The following is an 18,859-nucleotide window of genomic DNA, read 5'->3' on the forward strand; positions in this document are numbered from 1 at the left end:
CTGACTTCTTTCTCATGCCTGGTACAGCAATGATTTCAGAGCCGTTCACTGCTGGGTGATCAACATTGGTTCTGCTCAATGAACATCTGGAGTGGTTTTAGTGAGGGTGGGGACCCACTCTGTACTGCAGACCCACTTCATGGTTTGTTGGTTTCCTGAGGATGTGCCTGTTCCCACTTCAACTTGTAAGCTTCTTCTGTTCTGAGTCAGTCCAACAGTAACAGTGACGAGTCAGAAATGCCTTTAGTGGTGCAGAGAAAAATGGGTCGCTGTGGAGTATGGCTCCTATTTTGGGGGTGTGTATATTTAAATATTATCAGGTATACCTCTGCACCAGGTTTGGCCAATTGGACTTTTCTTCAGGAAGGTAAGATGTTTTAAATGTTTGAAGCACAAAGGGAACTGTAAGAATTTCCAACTTAACAACAGATCTTTAAACAGGTTTAGTCCTGAAGGTCTCTGATCAGACCACTGTAAACCGTTACATTTATTATTTGTATTTAGTAACTATTCAGGAGAACTGCTTTAAATCATATCAAATTGTATTCACTTCTAACAAATAACAGATTATGTGCAAAAAAAGCATTTATATGTGTTTAGCAAAGACATGTTGTAGTGAAAATATCATTGCAGGTATATTTGAAGGGATAGATTATATCACGGATGGATTAGAATGTATGCTGTGACGCTGTAAATATGGACTCTTTATGGTGCTTCAACAGGAGATAACAAATAAAACACTTTAACAGTAACATAATAATAATGGACTTAATGACTTCAAGGTTTCTATTGAGACTGTTACTAACAATTGTTCTCTGTTTGCGTTTAATATCTTTAATCAGGAAAAGATTTACATTAAATCATTTCAAACCTTATGGACTAGTAATCTTCAACAGATTGTATATTATCTTTGTATATTTTGGATGTATTCAGCTACATCTGAATTTTCTGAAATTATTACTGTAGACCAGAGTCACATATAGTTCAGACCAGGTAGGTTCACTTTGCAGAAGGACATTAGTTAGATTTTTACCAATATTAAATTGCATAGATAAGACAAACTCAGAATTATTACTCCAAAAAACACCAAAAAAGTAGGATAAGAGGCCAAAAATGGAAAGAGTGAAAACAGATATCTGCCAATGTGAGACTAGGACATTCATTTCAATAGATCTCCTTCCTCTAGAACATCAACTCTCTCACCGTGGCATCATTGTATTTTGCTAACAAAGAGAAAAGCAATGCGACGATTCAAAACACAATTATGTACCATCGGCAGGAATTTCCTTTGGAGTTTCCCTGATCGGTCATGGCTCAATGCTAGTTCACATCTCGATCTAGGGTGCCCGCCAATCTTCCACCAGAGTTAGGGTGGCCAACAGAAGAAGCCAAATGATGAGAGGGTTGGTAATTTTAACCTAACTTGCTGGGCTGGAAGTCCATGGGATTGGGTGGAACGCTGGTTTTACACCCCATCTAATATTGCTCTCTCCATCTTCAATGGCAATTAAAATTGGGCAGGGTGTAAAACCAGGTTTGTGCCTGATTCCATTGTTTTCCTGATGGACGAGTTAGATTAACATTACCCCATAATGTCCCAGAGGGATGAGTTGCAATGAGTTATCCCTGACATTTTCTAGATCCCTATATACTGGGTGAACACTGTCATTTGCAAATAATGTATGGAATAAAATGAATGAGTAATGTGTTTCCTGTGTTACCTGCAGGCACTGAATCATTGGTATCACAAGCTGAAGAGCTGAAATGTTTTACTCGTATGTTAGATGACCTGACCTGCTTCTGGGATGACAGCGAGGAGACAAATTTGACTTATAAGTTCTTCTATAGCATTGAGTATGTCATCATTTTAACACATTAGTGTGCATTGTGTTGCTGAGAATGTTACTGTGTACAGTGTTGCTGACTAGCTTGAGGCTACAGCTGACCAGTACTGTTTGTTATTGACTGTGCCAGCCCGTGTGGTGCTTGCAAGTTGCAGATAGCACAGTGCTATATCTGTTGTTTGGTAATGACAGCAATGCCTGTAAATATGGTTGGTGGCATCTTGCTAGAGGCAGCCTTTCAGACTTTGCTGGCTGATGATCACGTTCTTTCACACAGTACAACTGAAAGTGTAATTGGGAAGCTTCAGAAATAAGGTCTGGGCAGACCTTTGCACATATCTGGGTCTTTAAGGATTGCCTACCTTGAGAGCTTGAACCTCTGCATGCACTAATCCTCTGTCAAAATGAGGTATATGCACCAAGTCTATAGATGCAAGTGTATAGTAGCCCAGAGGCCTCTGTATTTGATGGGGAGGGGGAGCTTAATGTGTTTCAGCTGATTAGATGTCTGTCATTATTTTATCTGTCCCACAGTATGATCAAGTTTGTTAATATGCATAATTAGACTCAGTTTTCCTCACCTTGTCCAGGATCAAATTAGATTGAGACGCTGGAAATAATCTCCACTGGGATGAAGATCCCAGTGCCTGAACTTCCTCTCAGGCCTCATTTAAAGAAGGCCGTGCAGTGCTCATTTTTCCTCTATGTTGCAGCAATATTTTAGGTTGTATTTGGAAGCAAGGCAGAGGAAAATCTAGCCAACTGGTTACTTAATGTGCAGGTGTATATATAATATTGCACAGTGTGTCCCAAAGGGTAATTTTGACTTTGTGTGATTCTGTAAAGCAGATGATAGCAGATGACTTCAATGGAGCTAAAAATCAGGAGAGATGCCAAACAGGCTGCTGATGTGCAATCACCCATTTCACACTATCATACAAAGTCAGTTACCCCCACAGAGTGCTACTGAGTGTATCTGTGCACTCACAGCCGCGTATCCAAGTGGATAGAGTGCTATTGACCATGGTGATGATACTTCTCCCGATAATGTTGAGCATATGGGAGGGGAGTTGAGCACCAGAAACTGGACGAACCCGGCCTCATCCACATGCTAGCAGCAAAATTTTAACCTTTCTGCCAACTAATTAAACCCTCAACATGTTTTCTTCTCTTACAGCCAAAGAATTCAGAAACCATGTCACACAACCTCGTACATGGTTCTCAGGAATACAATGCGACACGTTTGTGTTATCCCTGCAGAGGACATTCTGCTCTTTCAGCCATTTATCATCAAACTAAGTGAATCATTTTCCAATGCGTCTAAAATCAGACAACATGTATCAATCGATTCAGTAGGTGGGTACAGTCTTTCTCCTACTCTTCTTTCACTCTTAGCACTAATGTAAATGCCTTGTCAGACATTGTATTGTCCCTGGCAAAAAACTGGTATTTAAAAAATGATATGCACTTTATTTTCCCCACTTTCTAGGTCCCCTTACTGGACCTTACAAACTTAGCTAAATGTGCTAATTTTAAACAGTATTTACCAATGTCACTCTTATGTCAACAACAACTTATATTCATAGCACCCTTAACATAATAAAACAGCCCTAGGTGCTTCACAGGAGAGTGATAAAGCAAAATTGGACACCGAGGCACATAAGGCAATATTAGGGCAGATAGCCAAAAGCTTGGTCAAAGATGTAGGTTTTAAGGAGCATCTTAAAGAAAGAGAGGGAAGAGAGGTAGAGAGCTTTAGGGAGGAAATTCCAGCATTTAGGGCCTAAGCAGTTGAAGGCACGGCCACTAATCATGAAGCAATTAAAATCGGAGATGCTCAAGAGGCCAGAATTAGATGAACATAGATGTCTCTGAGGGTTGCGGGCTGGAGGAGATTAGGTAGGTCAGCGAGTGAGAGGTGAGAGGGGTGAGAGGGGAACAGGACTTAGTGCGAGTTAAGACATGTGCAGAAGAATTTTAGATGACCTCGAGTTTATGAAGGATAGAATGTGGGAAACCAGCCAGCAGTGTGTTGAAACAGTAAAGTCTAGAGGTAACAAAGGCATGAATGAGGGATTCAGCAACAGATGAGCTAAGAGAGCTGTGAAGTCTGGGTGATGTTACGAAGGTGGAAATAGGTAGTCTTAGTGAAGGAGCAAATATGTTATCGGTAGCTCATCTTGGGGTCAAGTATGACACCAAGGTTGTCAGACTAGTTTAATCTCCATGTGACAGGAATGGAGTTGGTAACTAGGGAACAGAGTTTGGAGTGGGGACCAAAGACAATGGCTTCAGTCTTCCCAATATTTAATTGGAGGAAATTTCTGTTCGTCCAGTGCTGGACCTCAGATCAGCAGTCTGATAATTTAGCAACAGTGAAGGAGTTGAGAGGGGTGGTGGTGAGGTAGAGCTGAGCGTCTTCAGCATAAGTGTGAAAACTAACTGCACGCTTTCGGATGATGTTGCCATGTAGATGAGAAATAGGAGGACACCAGAGGTAACGGTATGGAAGCAGGAAGAGAAATCATTGCATGTGGTACTCTGGCTATGATTAGATAGATAAAAATGGAACCCGATGACAGTAGTCCCACCCGGCTGGACGACAGTGGACAGGCACTGGAGGATGGTGTGGTCAATGGCTGCAAACAGGTCGGGAAGGATGAGGAGGGAAAGTTTACCTTTGTTACAGTCACATAGGATATCATTTGTGACTTTTATAAGAGCTGTTTTGGTATAGTGGCAGGGCAGAAACCTGATTGGAGGAATTCAAACATGAAGTTCCAGGAAAGATGGACACGGATTTGGGAGGCGACATTCTGTTCAAGATCTTTGGAGAGGAAAGGGAGGTTGGAGATTGGGTGGTAGTTTGCAAGGACAATGGGATCAAGGGTTGGTTTCTTGAGGAGAGGAGTGATGATGCCAGATTTAAGGGAGAGAGACACCACCTGAAGATTGAAAAACGATAACAATATCGGCTAATATGAAAACCGGGGGGTGGAGGGGGGGTGGGCGGGGGGGTGGTGGGTAGTTGGGTGATCAGCAGTTTAGTGGAAATTGGGTTGAGGGAGCAGGAGGTGGGTCAGAGGGACAAGATGAGATCAAAGAGGGCATGAGGAGAGATAGGAGAGAAACTAGAGAAAGATGCTAGTTCAGGGCTAGGGCAGGGAGTGGATGTTTGAGTTAGAGGAGGTTTGGCCTGGTGGGCTGGTGGAAGGGATTGACACAGCAGAGGCAACTGATCAGATGGTCCCGATCTTCGTGACAAAGAGGTCCATGAGCTCCTCGCACTTATTGTTGGAGGTGATCATCTTCTAGAAAATACCTGAGAGCATCATATCTGCCTCCACTCAGTGTCTGTATTAATTGTCTGGCAGAAAATGAAGAGATTAGTATTTTTGACAGAAGCTAGAGCAACTCAGAAACCATGTTAAAGTAACAAGAGTGCACGTATGTACGACGTTTAATATAATAAAATGATCCAAGCCACCTCACATAGGAGGGAACAGATGACAACCCATAGTAGAGGTGTTAGGAAGACTATCAAAGGTATGGTCTAAAAGAAGACAGGCAGGCAAAAGGTAATGAGGCAGGGAAGGGAATGTCAGAGATAAGGCTGATGGCTGAAGTCCTGCCACTGATAAAAGGAGCGGTAGGGAGGGGATTTCACTGTTCAAAATTGGAGGACTAAAGGGCACAAGATGGGACACAGAGTAGGTTTAAAAGGTAAAGTGTGGTGAGATATAGGTACATTGAGAAGGCAAGTATGAGGATTTTGAATTCAGTAAGGGGAAGCAGCAGCAGTTGGTGAGGCCAAGAGTGATGAATGAACAGAGCTTAGCAAACGGCATGATACAGGCAGTAAAGCATAGGAGGAATTTAAATTTGTGTACAATGAAGCTTGGGAGGCCAGAGAGAAGGGCGTTGGAGAAGTAAAATTGAGTATCATTAACAATATGTATAAAAACCCCATGCATGTGAACTTGGAGGGAGTACAGCGTACATTTACTAGAAGGGTACAAAAACAAGAAATGCTGGATTCACTCAGCAGGTCTGGCAGCATCTGTGGAAAGAGAAGCAGAGTTAGCGTTTCGGGTCAGTGACCCTTCTTCGGAACTGACAAATATTAGAAAAGTCACAGATTATAAACAAGTGAGGTGGGGGTTGGGCAAGAGATGACAAAGGAGAAGGTGCAGATTGGACCAGGCCACATAGCTGACCAAAAGGTCACGGAGCAAAGGCAAACAATATGTTAATGGTGTGTTGAAAGACAAAGCATTAGTACAGATTAGGTGTGAATATACTGAATATTGAACATCAGCAAGTGCAAACCTGGAGAAAAACAACCTGAAAAAAACAGTGGGTAAGCAAACTGAACAAACTAAGATGAAATGAAATAAATGCAAAAAAAGATTGTAAAAAATGTAAACAGGAATGCAAAAAAAAAAGGAAGAAAAAAAAGGGAAGAAAAAATAACTAAAAATGACTAAAAATGAAAGTAAAGTGGGGGGCTGTCATGCTCTGAAATTATTGAACTCAATGTTCAGTCCGGCAGGCTGTAGTGTGCCTAATCGGTAGATGAGATGCTGTTCCTCGAGCTTGCGTTGATGTTCACTGGAACACTGCAGCAATCCCAGGACAGAGATGTGAGCATGAGAGCAGGGGGGAGTGTTGAAATGGCAAGCAACCGGAAGCTCAGGGTCCTGCTTGCGGACTGAGCGGAGATGTTCCGCAAAGCGGTCACCCAGTCTGCGCTAGGTCTCCCCAATGTAGAGGAGACCACACTGTGAGCAGCGAATACAGTATACTACATTGAAAGAAGTACAAGTAAATCGCTGCTTCACCTGAAAGGAGTGTTTGGGGCCTGGGATAGTGAGGAGAGAGGAGGTAAATGGGCAGGTATTACACCTCCTGCGATTGCAAGGGAAGGTGCCCTGGGACGGGGAAGAGGTGGTGGGGGTAATGGAGGAGTGGACCAGGGTGTCGCGGAGGGAACGATCCCTTCGGAATGCTGACAGGGGAAGGGAGGGGAAGATGCGACTGGTGGTGGCATCACGCTGGAGGTGGCGAAAATGGCGGAGGATGATCCTTTGGATATCGAGGCTGGTGGGATGAAAAGTGAGGACAAGGGGAACCCTGTCACGGTTCTGGGAGGGAGGGGAAGGGGTGAGGGTAGAGGTGCGGGGAATGGGTCGGACACGGTTGAGGGCCCTGTCAACCACAGTGGGGGGAAATCCTCGGTTGAGGAAAAAGGAGGTCATATCAGAAGCACCGTCATGGAAGGTAGCATCATCAGAGCAGATACGTCGGAGACGGAGAAACTGGGAGAATGGAATGGAGTCCTTACAGGAGGTAGGGTGTGAAGAAGTGTAGTCGAGGTAGCTGTGGGAGTCAGTGGGCTTATAATGGATATTGGTAGACAACCTATCCCCAGAGATGGAGACAGAGAAGTCGAGGAAGGGAAGGGAAGTGTCAGAGATGGACCATGTAAAGGTGAGAGAAGGGTGGAAATTGGAAGCAAAGTTGATAAAGTTTTCTAGTTCGGGGCGGGAGCAGGAAACGGCACCGATACAGTCATCAATGTACCGGAAAAAGAGTTGGGGGAGGGGGCCTGAGTAGGACTGGAACAAAGAATGCTCGAAATATCCCACAAAAAGACAGGCATTACTAGGACCCATGCGGGTACCCATAGCGACACCTTTTACTTGAAGGAAATGCATGGAGTTGAAGGAGAAGTTGTTCAATGCGAGAACAAGTTCAGCCAGGCGGAGGAGGGTGTTGGTGGATGGGGACTGGTTGGGCCTCTGTTCCAGGAAGAAGCGGAGAGCCCTCAAACCATCCTGGTGGCGGATGGAGGTGTAGAGCGATTGGACGTCCATAGTGAAGAGGAGGCGGTTGGGACCAGGAAACTGGAAATTGTCAAAATGACGTAGGGCGTCAGAAGAGTCACGGATGTAGGTGGGAAGAGACTGGACCAGCGGAGAAAAGATAGAGTCTAGATAGGAAGAAATAAGTTCAGTTGGGCAGGAGCAGGCTGACACAATGGGTCTGCCGGGACAGTCCCGTTTGTGGATTTTGGGAAGGAGGTAGAAGCGGGCTGTCCGGGGTTGCGGGACTATGAGGTTGGAAGCTGTAGAGGGAAGATCTCCAGAGGAGATGAGGTCAGTGACAGTCCTTTGGACGGTAGCTTGATGTTCGGTGGTGGGGTCATGGTCCAGAGGGAGGTAGGAAGAGGTGTCTGTGAGTTGACGTTGAGCTTCTGCAAGGTAGAGGTCGGTACGCCATACAACAACAGCACCACCCTTGTCTGCAGGTTTGATGACCATGTCGGGGTTAGACCTGAGAGAACGGAGTGCCTCAAGTTCAGAGTTTACTAGAAGGGTACTTGGGCTCCAAGGGTTAAATTACAAGGAGAGATTACACAAACTAGGGCTGCATTCCCTGGAATTTAGAAGCTTGAGAGGTGACTTAATCAAAGTTTTGAAGATATTAAGGGGTATCTGACAGGGTAGGTAGAAACTATTTCCGCTTCTAGGATTAGGAGACATAGCCTAAAAGTTAAAGCCAGGACAGAATTTTCAGGCCCCACTGAGGTTGGGAATGGAGGCAGGCAGGGCCCGAAAATACCAGCTTCCCGAGCCCGTTCCCAGTGCTGGCCATTTTGACCAAGACAGGTTCGGGGCCTGGCAGGTCTACCTACCCCCAATTAGACTCATGAAGAGCCTTGTTAAGGACACTGAAAAGAGACTGACTGGGGGGCAGTTTAACTGCCTGGAGGCAGGCACCCAGCAGCAGGCCGGGTGGGGGGTGCGATGGGGACCAATGCTCCAGGCAGGGCTATAGGCTCTCCCTCCCTGCCTGGATATGGCTGCAGCTGAAGGCCCCCCTCTAGAGGGATTCCCCTCCCCCCCCCCCCCCCCCACCTTAACCTGCCCCCCACCACAGTGCCTGGCTGCTTTTTCTGTTTTTTATTTACATTTTTTTTAAAGTTGGTGAGAGGGTGCCTCCATGTTGAAGCACCTTTGCTGCAACCAGCTGCTTCTCTAATGCTGGAAGGCCGCTGATTGGCCCTCCAGCTTTAACAGCCTGCCTGCCACCCTTAATTGTACAGGGAACTGCCTCCATGACAATTAAAGAGGCAACTCAGTGAAAATCCCAAGTAAGTGAGTGTTTCGCCCCGGGTGCAGGTTCGGGACCCGGAAACAGACCCGAATCCTGTTTCTGCCTCCGAAAGGGAATATTCAGCTCATGGAGTTAGGTCACAGATCAACCATGATTTAATTGAAAGGCGGAACAAGCTCGAGGAGCTAAATGGCCTCCTCCTGTTAAAGATCTGTTACCCGACCCGATCCCGACAGGACCCGATGACATGTGTCGGGTTCTGGTCGGGTCGGAATGGGTTGCACTTCCGGGTCCGGCATTCGGGCTCAGGTCGAGCCGGGTCGGACACACTCTATCACAGGCAAGTGACTCCAATGTTAATTTAATTTTTGGACTAGAAAGGTGGTTTTGTTACAGTTATTTTAAGCTTGTGCAGATCAGCAACAAAGTGTAAAACGGAAGGTAATTTAACTGATGATTGGGTCGGGTCGGGTTGGGTCGGGCGGTGAAAAATGGGAGGACTCGGGTGGGATGTGGTTCTGTCGGGCTCGGGTCAGGTTTTTTGTTTTGCAGACCCGAGCAGGCCTTCACCTCCTGTTCCTATGAAATTAACCTGGTGAGTGCTGAGGAGAGATAGAGAAGATTCAGAATATTATGGAATCAGAACTGTGACAGGGAATGGCCAGGGATGTGGACAGGAATGGGGAGGTGCAAAGGATGTCAGCTGATGCAGATGCATGATAGTCTTGGGCTTTTGGAGAAAGGAGTCCATAAACCCTTATCTGGTGCAGAAAGTGAGGGCTAAAAGGGAATAGGGCTTTAGAAGAGGTAGTTGCTCATTTAAAAGGAGTCTGGAATTCTTGTTAACTTTCGAAAATGATTTGGGAATAATAGTCAGATTTTGCTGTGAGAGGGAGACAGTATTGCCTAACAATGACAAGCCAGATCTGGTGATGCACACAACCAGGCTATTTGTGTGGAGGTATATTTGAATCTGTGGAGTCCAGACTTCAAAGTGCCTGTATAGGGCTGAATTTTATGGAACATCTAGGAATGGAACAGAGGCCGGGGGTGGTGGGGGGAGGGGGGGGGTTGCTGGGGGTGTTGGGCAGGGGCCCATAAAATTGCAAGCAAAGGTGGAGTGCCTGTCACCTTCCCGCCACCTTCGAATTTAGTCAAGGACAGGACAGGACAGCCTTCCCACCCAAAGACCAATTGAGGCCCTTAAGCGGTCAAGTAATGATGACTAAATGGCCTTTTCCTGCCACCACCTGGCATTTTACCAGGGGGGAGGGTGTCTCCCAGTAACTCAAGGCAGCCTCCATAGGCTTTGGGGGGCCCTCCTCCGTGGGCAACCTGTACCCACAGTAGGGTTCCAGCGACAAAGGCTTGCCCTGTGGCATCACCCACACACCTCCCCCCCTGCCCTTAGTAACCCACCTCCCCCAACCCCTCACCAGGGCCTGCCTGAGTGTCACCAGCAAGCCCGTCCCCACTTACCTGCAGTCCAAGCTAGAGGCCTGCTACCCAACCCGAACCCGATGGGACACGATGACTTGTGTTGGGTTCGGGTCGGGTCGGGCCCATCTTCCGGGGCCGGCTTTCGGGCTCAGGTCGGGTCGGGCCGAGTCCAAGTCGAGTTGGGTCAGGTCGGGCCGGACACACAGGGTAAGTGCTCTGCTGGTAAATATTAAAAATAAAAAACTTACCTGAGCTGGGAGTCCGGAATGAAACTGAGTCAGCGCAGTGAGCGAGTGACGTCACTATGATGTCATCGCGCGTGCGCTGCAGCTTCTGTGTCAGGAAGGTAAGTAAAGGGATGGTCGGGTTGGGCTCGGGTCGGGCTGAGTAGTGGCGGGTTCGGTTCGGGCTTGGGGCAAAATCGGAGGGACTCGGGCCGGGTGAGGCTCGGGTCCGCTGTGGTTCGGTCGGGTTCAGGTCGGGTTCTTTTTCCTGACCTAATGCAGGCCTCTAGTCCAGGGCATCCATGACTGCACTTCAAGAGACTCCTGCAGTTCCAGGAGTGGCCACAGTTCTCAGTGGCGCTGCTGAAACTGCTGAGCTGCTGGCCCTCTGATTGGCTGACAGTTCTTGGAGGCGGGACCCCATCCATAAAGGGATGGGGATCCCAGCGCTGGGCAGGTAATTGCCTGATGCTGTTAGATACAGCCAGGGTGTTCTCCAAAGAGCCGGGACAGGCTTCCCCTCGCCTTTTGGCCTCAGAGTCAGGCACCACTCCCCACCCCACTGCATCCCTGCCCTGCACCCGCCCCCAACCCCCACTCCCGCTGGCTGCACAAAATCCAGCCCATAGAGACTATGCTCGGGCAATGGCAAAGGGAGATACCATAAAGAATTCAGAAGGATAAAGGTTGAATCAAGGTACATAATTAAGATTACGATCAAGGGATGGTAAAATAATCCATTTGTTTAAGCTCCATTATTATCTCAACCTGTATTGAAAACTTAAAACCGCAATTCTGCAAATGGTTAATAATTTCTGTACAAAGACTGGGTGCAGACTGTTTCAGGGCTAGGCTACACATTATTTACATTTAGAGCTGAAATTACTTTTTACTAACCATAATAATGCATTCTATGTCTTGCTAGCCCTAAACACCAGTCTGTTAGTCTTGGGACCATGGATGTTTGATAGAGATAAATGTTTCGAACGTCAGAAACTTTTTGATAAAAAGCGGTGAAAACTGGTGCAAAGTTGATCAAGATCATGTGCAATAATGTAGTTAGAATGACGTAAAAATTGTAATATGAGGTTGGGAGATGAAGAAGGGAGGCATCTGTGTGTGTGTTTTCTGCATCAAAGGATCTTTTGTAATCTTGGTGCTGGGTGTGTAACATCTGGCTTTTAATAAACTGCCTGTGTTTGATTCATGTCTAAGAACTCATTCTTCGTATATAGAGAATATGGTACTACAAAATTGACATTTCCAACAATACAAGGCATAAAAAAGGCTGCAAACTTGGAAAAGAACATTGGCATAATGACTGGTGCAGCTATTCTCAGATGTCTCTCTGTAAATAGTGTTACCGTGAAACACAATTATTAACTGATTGAAATATGACTACTTCCAATTGGTTTCAATATTTTCATTGTATCTCTTCATCTAGTTCTCCTAGACCCACCTTCTAACCTGACAGTGTATTTAAATGGGAATCCACACCAGCTCGGTATTGGCTGGATTCCACCAAGAAATCCGGATATAAATGAATTTCTAATATATGAAATTAGCTACTGGAAGGATAAATCTGGCCCTGCCTCAGAAAAGGTGAGTAGATCCCACGATAAGAAAAGCATTTACTTACTACAGTGTTCAACATACATACCTAAATTCATATTTTTTTTTAGAATACTCTTGGTACGCTACCAGTAAGGTGAAGCCAAAATCAACAATAATGTTAATAACCATGTTATAAAACTGACCCTATGGGTAGCTAAGAACCCAAAGTACCATAGTTCCAAGATACAATCACTCACCTTCACTGGCATCTCTTACATAGAATCATAGAAACATAGAATGATCCAGAACAGGGAGGCCATTCAGCTCATCATGCCTCTGCTAGCTGTTTGATAGAGCAATGAAGTATCTCCAAGAGATTAGAACCATTAACCCATTTAAAATGGGATTTCAAACTGGTTAATGTTCCTTTTTTATATTTAAAAGATAATCACTTCCTCACCTGACCCTTTTGCTAAGTTTTCTGGCTTTTTTATTTATCTCCACCACTCTCCCTCTCCCCAAAAAGCTTCTTCTCAGTGCTTACTGATTTTTAATTTGCAGCCAGTTCTTTTGTCGTATTGGGTGAGTTGAAAATCAATAATTTCTTCTGGGGCATTCAGGTGGTGTTCACTTTTAGTCTTGTGTTGTGTGGATGGTCCAAGGTAGAGCTTGAAGTGAAGGCTAAATAAAATACAGTACATACATATGTAGAAACACACAAATGTAGATTTGCATATACAGCACCTAACCTTGTGAAATGTTCACACTTGCTCAAATGTTCAGATTTGGTGAATTCAAACCCAACTCCCTGAGACCACTGCAATACATTCCACAACCCTGGTGCAAGAGCTGAACAGGGAGTGTTGTAAAACCTAATTTCTCTCATCCCCTGATTGCCATGAGAGGAACGAGACCTTGATTCAAAACCCAGATTCCAAAGGCTACCCTCGCTCTTAAGTGCAAGGTTAATGACCAACAAATCTCTTCTTTCAGAGACAGATTGTCAATACCAAACAGCAACATGATCTTCAGGACCTAAAGGCTGGAATTAGGTACATGGTTCGTCTGCGCACCAAGCCAGATGGCATTTCATTTGATGGGTTCTGGAGCGCCTGGTCAGAAACAGTTTCAGCTGTAACTCCCTATTCTTCAGGTGACTTTAAAACAAATCACTGCCAACTGTTAACTCTTTTCAGTCCCACTGCATACAGCACAGGTATAAAAAAAGTGCAGACTTGCTCGGAAAGACGACAGTATTTTCAAAGAAGCAATACAGACCCCTATAACACTTCATAAATAATTACAAAATCCATGTCTTTTCTAACAGATATTTGCTTTCAGTATAAAATGTAATCATTTTAAACTGACTTACAAATGAGTCTCATATCTTTGGTGCATCCTATCGTTTGTCTGCTCAGTGACTGAAAACCTCCCGTTTATTTTCAGATGAAATAAATCTGCGTTGTTCAACTTCTGACCTCCAATTCATAACCTGCCAATGGAAAGTGAATAAAATGGAGTCTAGCGCTCTCTATAGTCTGTACTATCAGACAAGGTAATTCTGCTGTGTAAGCATTGATGATTCAGAGTCCTCAGGAGGGGAAGACAGTTCCAAAGTTACTGGGGTGGGGTGGACAGGGCTGCAGGGGATGCACTGGGGGATACAGTGGAGTGACAGGGAGAGGAGTACTTCTGGGACCTACTTTACCAAATATATAACATAGTTTAGGGTACCCTCTGAGCTCCCCATCATCCATTCTGCTCTCCCAATTCTAGTGAAGGACTAACTTGGGAGAATGGGGCACTTAGGGGTAAAAAGGTAGAGAAAATGGGATAAAAACAGCAAATGCTGGAAATACTCAGCAAGTCAGGCGGCATCTGTGGAGAGAGAAGCAGAGTTAACATTTCAGGAAATGAAAGGTCATTGATCAGAAATGTTAACTGTTTGTCGCTCCACAGATGCTGCCAGACTTGCTGTGAATTTCCAGCATTTGCAGTTTTTAATTTTAGATTTCCAGCATCCGCAGTATTTTGCTTTTGTATTGAAGGAAGTGGGATGTTGCATTCAGCTTTATACAAATGAGAGAATGTGGATTTTATATTAAATATGAGCAGCTAAAGAAGCTGTTTGAGTTAAAAGCAGAAGTGGAAACAATTGAAGACCTTATGGAGTGCAAGATGTGCCTCAAATCTTCTCAACGTACATCCCATTCTTGAGTAATAGATAACCCCGACAATCTACTTTCATTCTTGTTTAACAAAACTTAGGTACAATTAATTAAGAGTAGTAAAAAGAAATGAATGAAAATGTGTTTAAGAACATGATTGAGGTTCCGTTAGATAAAAATCTGATGATTAAAAACTCCATTACAAAACAAATGATTCTTATTCTACTGGGCACATGGGATCATCATCCACAGAGTGATTAGATGTTCTTGTGGTTTCCTGGGTTCTCTATTCTAGAGGCCAAAAACAGATCTGATGAACTCAACTGACCATGCTCCTGTCTGAATAGACATTGATCATTTGAATCCAGGTCTTTCTTGGAAAATAAACCCTGTCCTCTAGTAAATGAGTAACGTGGGAAAATGTTTAGAAGCAGGCATTTAGAGTCTGATTTCCCATAGCCAACTCTGTGAATCCATCTCTCTTTGCCCCCTATGTTATGTTCTCTCGAGGTTCCACCATTAACCTGTGGTCCAAATTAAAAATACGCTTCAATGTAAGTAGTTCCTCTTGCAGCATGTACACCCTACCTGCTTTTACGGAAGGACATCAAAAGTCTCCAAGAGGCTTCTTCGTGTGTTTGAAATTGGAGTTCAAAGAATTAATTTTTACAACTGCAAGTCAGATTTTTATGATTCTGTACAGAGGCTCTTTGTGGTCAACAAGGAAAATGAAGCAAATGTCTGTGTGGTTAATAAAAATGACAACAGGCAGTCTATGGTCAATCATACTGAGAACACAGCTTTTTCTCTGGGACATTAGGAGGATGAATCCAGAGCACCTCCTTGTGGTCAGGTGCAGGTATACGTGACAGGCTGAAAATACATACTTGAAACTCAGATGTTGAACTCACACTTAATTCCAATCTGGAGAAGAGTATGCAGACTGTTATAATGATTTACATGATACATTGAAATGCGATGGGTTTAGGTGAGGAGTATATCATAGCCCAAGTACTCTCTCCACGGTCTGTCTTCTAGATTACAGGCTTACTTTTGTTCAGTCAGTTATTTGACAATGTATGCAGTTTGCAACATCTCCTATTCTTTGCTTGTGCAACTTGTACCAAAATTAAATGAGGGAAGAAGGTAGAGCATGGTAAATGACTAATTACTAATTTTGTCAAAGATTTATGAGCAGGCATCTAATTGTTTTCTGATTTTTATTTTGCTGCAGTTTATTTAACAAGTCAATAATTTTTCCATCAGAAAGGTGCAGTGGAAAAAATGCAGCAATCAAAAAAATGCTACCACAGGTGATGCAATAACCTACCACTGCATGATTACAACATCAGAAGTTAATAAGACTGTCATTATTATTAACGCATCCTACCCACATCACACGCAGACGTTTTATAAAAAGCCCTTCAGGACTGAAAATGTTGGTAAGTAAGAAGGGATTAATTACCATGGATACTGTAACATCACATTACATAGACCACACCCGTCTACAGCGTACATGATTACTGTAATCCTGTGATGTCTCTGTTGTGGTGACCATCTCTCTTCCCAGCACACACAAACACCAATTAAAGGAGGTAGATTTGCTCCTAGATCCTATTTCTCAATGTTATAAAAGAAAAAAGAACTTAATTTATATAGTGCCTTTCATCAACACAGAGCGTTCCAAAGCACTTTACAACCAATGAAGGACTTTTGAAGTTTAGTCATGGCTGTAGAAAGCACAGGTGCCAATTTGTACACAGCAAGCTCCCACAAACAGCAATTAAATAAACGACCAAATTATAGGGATAAATGTTAGACAGGACACGAGAAAGAACACAGCTGCTATTCTTCAAATAGTGCTATGGAATGTTTTACATCTACCTGAGAAGGCAGATTTTTTTATATTCGCTCGTGGGATGTGGGCATCGCTTGCTAGGCCAGTATTTATTGCCTATCCCTACTTGCCCTTGAGAAGGTGGTTGTGAGCTGCCTTCTTGGACTACAGCAGTCCTTGGGGTGTAGGTACACCAATAGTGCTGTTAGGAAGGGAGTTCCAGGATTTTGACCCAGTGACAGTGAAGGAATGGCGATATAGTTCCCAGTCAAGATGGTTTGAGGCTTGGAAGGGAATTTGCAGGTGGTGGTGTTCCTATGCATCTGCTGCCCTTGTCCTTCTAGTGGTAGAGGGAGAAGGCACGGGTTTGGAAGGTGCTGTCAAAGGACTCTTGGTGAGTTGCTGCAGTGCATCTTGTAGATGGCACACACTGCTGCCACTGTGCGTCGGTGGTGGAGGGAGTGAATGTTTATAGATGGGGTGCCAATCAAGCGGGCTGCTTTGTCCTGGATGGTGTCGAGCTTCTTGAGTGTTTTTGGAGCTGCACCCATCCAGGCAAGTGGACAGTATTCCATCACATTCCTAACTTGTGCCTGACAGGCACTGGGGAGACAGGAGGTGAGTTACGCGCCACAGAATTCCTAGCCTCTGACCTGCTCTTGTAGCCACAGTATTTATGTGGCTTGCCGAGTTCAGTTTCTGGTCAATGGTAACCCCCAGGATGTTGATAGTGGGGCATTCAGCGAAGGTAATGCTAGGGACCATCACAGGGAGATTGTTAGATTCTCTCTTGTTTGAGATGGTTATTGTCTGGCACTTGTGTGGCACGAATGTTATTCGCCACTTATCAGCCCAAGCTTGGATGTTGTCCAGGTCTTGCTGCATCTGGACATGGACTGCTTTGGTATCTGAGGAGTCGCGAATGGTGCTGAACATAGTGCAATCATCAGCAAACATCCCCACTTCTAACGTTATGATGGAGAGAAGGTCATTGATGAAGCAGCTGAAGATGGTTGGGCCTAGGACACTACCCTGAGGAACTCCTGCAGTGATGTCCTGGAGCTCCGATGATTGACCTCCAACAACCGCAACCATCTTCCTTTGTGCTAGGTATGACTCCAGCCAATGGAGAGTTTTCCCCCCGATTCCCATTGACTCCAGTTTTGATAGAGCTCCTTGATGCCATACTCAGTCAAATGCTGAAACAAAAACAAGAAATGCTGGATTCACTCAGCAGGTCTGGCAGCATCTGTGGAAAGAGAAGCAGAGTTAACGTTTCGGGTCAGTGACCCTTCTTCGGAACTGTCAAATGCTGCCTTGATATCAAGGGCAATCACACTCACCTCACCTCTGGAATTTAGCTCTTTTGTCCATGTTTGGACCAAGGCTGTAATGAGGTCAGGGGCTGTGGACCTGGCGGAACCCAAACTGAGCGTCAGTGAGCAAGTTATTGCTGAGCAAGTGCCGACTGATAGCACTGTCGACGACCCCTTCCATCACTTTGCTGATGATTGAGAGTAGACTGATAGGGCAGTAATTGGTTGCTATGGGGCTGCTATTTAATGTTGCATCGAAAGATTGGCCCCTCCCACAATCCAGTACTCCCTCAGGACTGCATTGAACTATCAGGCTAGATTTTATTTGGTACTTAAGTGTTGGGATCAGGACTTAAATCCACAACATTCGGTCTCAGATACAAGAGTACTACCAACTAAGCCACAGCTGTCATTATACACAGACCAAATGAATTCATTTTGAAATAAAAATTCAAATGTCAAAAATATTCCCAAACTATTGTTCTTGGATTTAATCCATGTAATATGTTTATCTTAAATAACTTCAGTTCAATTTTGATGGAAAACATTAGTTTCCGAAATCCATGACCCTGTTCCTTAGCCATAACAATGGCAAAACAGGACGTCTAAAGAACCTGAGAGTGAACTGCTTGATCCTATTGGATATCCCAGGCTTAGGCAATTTGCAATGTGTTTGTGAGCACTACATTAATAGGTGGGGGAATGGTTCAGAGATATGTGGCAGTAGAAATTCACTTGGGCCCATCGTCAGTAGGTCTGGCTGAAGAGTTTGGTGGCTCCTTTCTCAGAAGGCCAACTCCATCATGGCTAATTCAGAGTTTCATTAGTATTCCAAGCTACATAACAAGGCTGACAAACTTTTGCGGGCCCCACCTCTAGGGTACTGTACACCTGCAGGAATTCTGTCTGTTGGGAGCTCAGAAGTTGGGATGAGTGGCATTGCGGATGGATGCCTCCATTTATGATGTCAGGATGCAAGGAAGATAACACTAGCTTCAACGGGACGGAGATCCAGTACAACTGGCTACTGTTCCAATTTCCACCACAATCTCTGCCAGCCCTGAATGTGCCTCAAATCTGCCAGAAAGTTTGCAGATTTTCAGGGCTATCATTTTTACTGCCTGAGTATATTCCAATTGCCTCTTAGTATTGCGAGGTATCACACTTCTAAATTAAGCAGTGTGGCAAATTACAAGTGCAGCCTTGGGCTGCATGCCTGTGATTTCTCATGATGCACTTAATAAGCCTGACTCCCTGCTGTGAGTTCAGAATTGGCCCTTACATGTCTCCATCATTATCACTCCTTTCACTGCTAACACTCTCAGTCCTCCTGCTCTCTGGCTCCTACTCCACTCAC

At 44.7% G+C, this 18,859-nt stretch overlaps 1 protein-coding gene across 2 annotated transcripts in view; it reads left to right on the forward strand.

Moving 5' to 3' along the window:
- The first annotated feature begins 237 nt into the window (after positions 1–237).
- The window catches only part of mpl (MPL proto-oncogene, thrombopoietin receptor), a 31,923-nt gene continuing 13,301 nt past the window's right edge, over positions 238–18,859 (forward strand). Inside the window, exons 1-7 of one of the 2 annotated variants that reach the window (XM_068036367.1) lie at positions 238–367; positions 1,728–1,854; positions 3,022–3,200; positions 12,072–12,229; positions 13,175–13,334; positions 13,628–13,736; positions 15,616–15,791. In XM_068036367.1, coding sequence (XP_067892468.1) covers positions 238–367; positions 1,728–1,854; positions 3,022–3,200; positions 12,072–12,229; positions 13,175–13,334; positions 13,628–13,736; positions 15,616–15,791 — 1,039 coding nt within the window. The remainder of the gene's footprint in view (positions 368–1,727; positions 1,855–3,021; positions 3,201–12,071; positions 12,230–13,174; positions 13,335–13,627; positions 13,737–15,615; positions 15,792–18,859) is intronic. The other variant, XM_068036368.1, reaches the window with a different exon arrangement.

The sequence above is a fragment of the Heterodontus francisci genome, chromosome 8 (assembly GCF_036365525.1).
Source record: "Heterodontus francisci isolate sHetFra1 chromosome 8, sHetFra1.hap1, whole genome shotgun sequence".
NCBI classification, from domain to species: Eukaryota; Metazoa; Chordata; class Chondrichthyes; order Heterodontiformes; family Heterodontidae; genus Heterodontus; species Heterodontus francisci.